We start from the raw sequence: 2,325 nt of genomic DNA, 5'->3' as shown, positions 1-2,325 counted from the left end.
ATTTTTGGGGGTTTTGGGGTGGTTTCTCGTCGATTTTAGGGTGGGGTTTTGGCGGGTTTTGGGCAGGGATTTGGGGTTTTGGGGCATGTTGGGTTTTTTGGCCCATTTGGGGGTCTTTGGTGGTTTTTTTTATTTTTGTGGATGTTTGGGGTGGAATTTGGAAGATTTGGTGTGGATTTTTGGGGTTTTGCAGTGAGATTTGGGGGTTTTCCAGGGKATTTTTGGGCTCATTKTGGGTTTTTTGTGGTTTTTCCTTTGCTAATTGATATTTTCCCCTTTTTGGGTTACTTTTGGGACATTTGGGGTGATTTTGGGATTTTTTGGGTCCCTGCAGGTTTGGGACATCACCACCCAGGACCTTTGTTCGGGCTCTGCCTCCCTGGATGGGTTCCGGGGCCTCGTCTTCGTCGGAGGATTTAGCTATGCCGACGTCCTGGGCTCGGCCAAAGGTGAGGATTTGGGGCTTTTTCCCCATTTTTGCCAATTTTCYCCCATTTTCCCAATTTCTGTATTTTTCCCCATTTTCCCATTTTCCCAACTTCCCCAATTYTCCCATTTTCCCAAATTTTCCCCAATTTTTCCAAATTTTCCCAATTTCCTGTTTTTTTCCCCAWTTCCAGGCTGGGCCGCCTCCATCCGTTTCAACGCCAAGGTCCGAGCGCTCCTGGAGCGATTCCGGACACGGCCGGACACCTTCAGCCTTGGGGTGTGCAACGGCTGCCAGCTCATGGCCCTGCTTGGATGGGTGGGGCCACCCAAAGGTGACAAATTGTGGGAAAAAACCGGAAAAATGGGAAAAATCAAAAAGAAAGAGAAAAAACGGGATAAAATGGGGAAAAAACGAGAAAAAAAGGGGAAAAATGGGGAAAACATGGTGGATAAATGTGGAAAAAATTGAGAAAAATTTGGGACATTGGGAGTATTGAGGATATTGGGGAAAAATGGAAAAATAGTTGTAATGTTTTCTGGGTTTTCCCATTTTTGTGATTTTTCTCCCTATTTTCGTTCCAGAGGAAGGGTCATCGTCCCCCCAGGGGTCAGTGGTGCTGTGGCCGAACCTCTCTGGCCGTTTTGGTGCCATTTTTTCCCATTTTCCCCATTTTTGGTTCCATTTTCATGATTTTTGTGCCATTTTTTTCCTCAGTTTTTTTCTATTTTTCCCCATTTTTTCTCATTTTTGTGATTTTTCTCCCCAATTTATTTTCCAGAGGAGGGTTCCTTGTCCCCCCAGGGGTCAGTGGCTCTGCGGCCAAACCTGTCCGGCCGTTTTGAGTCGCGTTTCGTCACCGTCCGAGTGACCCCCGGACCGTCCGTGATGCTGCGGGGAATGGACGGCGCCGCGCTCGGCGTCTGGGTGGCGCATGGAGAAGGTACGGGGGAAATTTGGGGTGAAATAGGATGATTTTGGGTAAAAATGGGGAAATTTGGCAAAGAAAAATTGAAAAAACCTGAAAGAAAATGGGGAAAAAATGAGAAAAATTGGATTTTTGTGGGTGAAAATTGAGAGAAAATGGGGATTGGGGATTGTGGGTGGTGTATGGGGAAGGTATGATGTGAATTTTGGGAGAAATTGGGGGAATTTTTGAAAAACTGGAGACAATATGGTGAGAAACTGGCCAAAAGTTTGATTTTTGGGGGTGAAAATGGAGAGAAAATGGGATGGACTGGGAGGAGAATCTGGGGAGAAATAGGTGCCAATTGGGAAAAAATGGGGAAAAATGGCAAAAAATGAGAAAAAAATGAGGAAAAAAAAATGGGGAGAATTATTTTTCCCTATTTTCCCTCAGGCTGGTTCCAGTTCCACCCCTGCTTGGTGCTTGACCACTGCCTGTGTTCTGGCCTGGTCACTCTGACCGTTTATAGCCAATCTGCAACTGGTTCAGACTGGTTTAGACTGGTTTTACTGGTTTTTTTATGGGTTTTTACATTTTTTACAGGTTTAGCTGTTTTTTCCCTGTTTTTTTTCCTGTTTCTTACTGGTTTTTACCAGTCTGTAATAGGTTTTGTTACTACTTTCTAATTGGTGTTTCAGGTTTTTTACCCTTTTTCACTGTTTTTTTCCTGTTTATTCCTGTTTTTCAGTGTTTTTTGTATATTTTTTCAGGTTTTCACTTTTTTTTACTTGCTTTTACAGGTTTTTTTACAGGTTTTTTTTGTGTTTTTCYCTGTTTTTGGTCTTGGCTTTTACAGGTTTTTACTGTTTTTTTCTGGTCTCTAACTGGTTTTTCCTGTTTCTTCCTGCTTTTAATGGGTTTTTTGTGTTTCTACTGGTTTTCACCTGTGTTTTACAGGTTTAACTTTTTTTACAGGATTTGTACTGATTTT

The 2,325-nt window shown here is 43.0% G+C and overlaps 1 protein-coding gene across 1 annotated transcript; it reads left to right on the top strand.

Annotated features, from left to right (window-relative positions):
- Positions 1 to 266: 266 nt before the first annotated feature.
- LOC130587593 (phosphoribosylformylglycinamidine synthase-like) lies at positions 267 to 2,035 on the top strand. Its single transcript, XM_057388574.1, has 4 exons — positions 267 to 449; positions 621 to 761; positions 1,209 to 1,370; positions 1,788 to 2,035. The coding sequence occupies exons 2-4, from the start codon at positions 728 to 730 to the stop codon at positions 2,018 to 2,020; spliced, it is 429 nt and encodes a 142-aa protein (XP_057244557.1). The 5' UTR covers positions 267 to 449; positions 621 to 727; the 3' UTR covers positions 2,021 to 2,035.
- Positions 2,036 to 2,325: the final 290 nt, after the last annotated feature.

The sequence above is a fragment of the Malurus melanocephalus genome, unplaced genomic scaffold (genome assembly GCF_030028575.1).
Source record: "Malurus melanocephalus ecotype Western Australia unplaced genomic scaffold, MMel_1.1 scaffold_2122, whole genome shotgun sequence".
NCBI lineage: Eukaryota > Metazoa > Chordata > Aves > Passeriformes > Maluridae > Malurus > Malurus melanocephalus.
The sequence above is the reverse complement of the archived record's forward strand: the minus strand, read 5'-3'. Positions and strand labels throughout refer to the sequence as shown.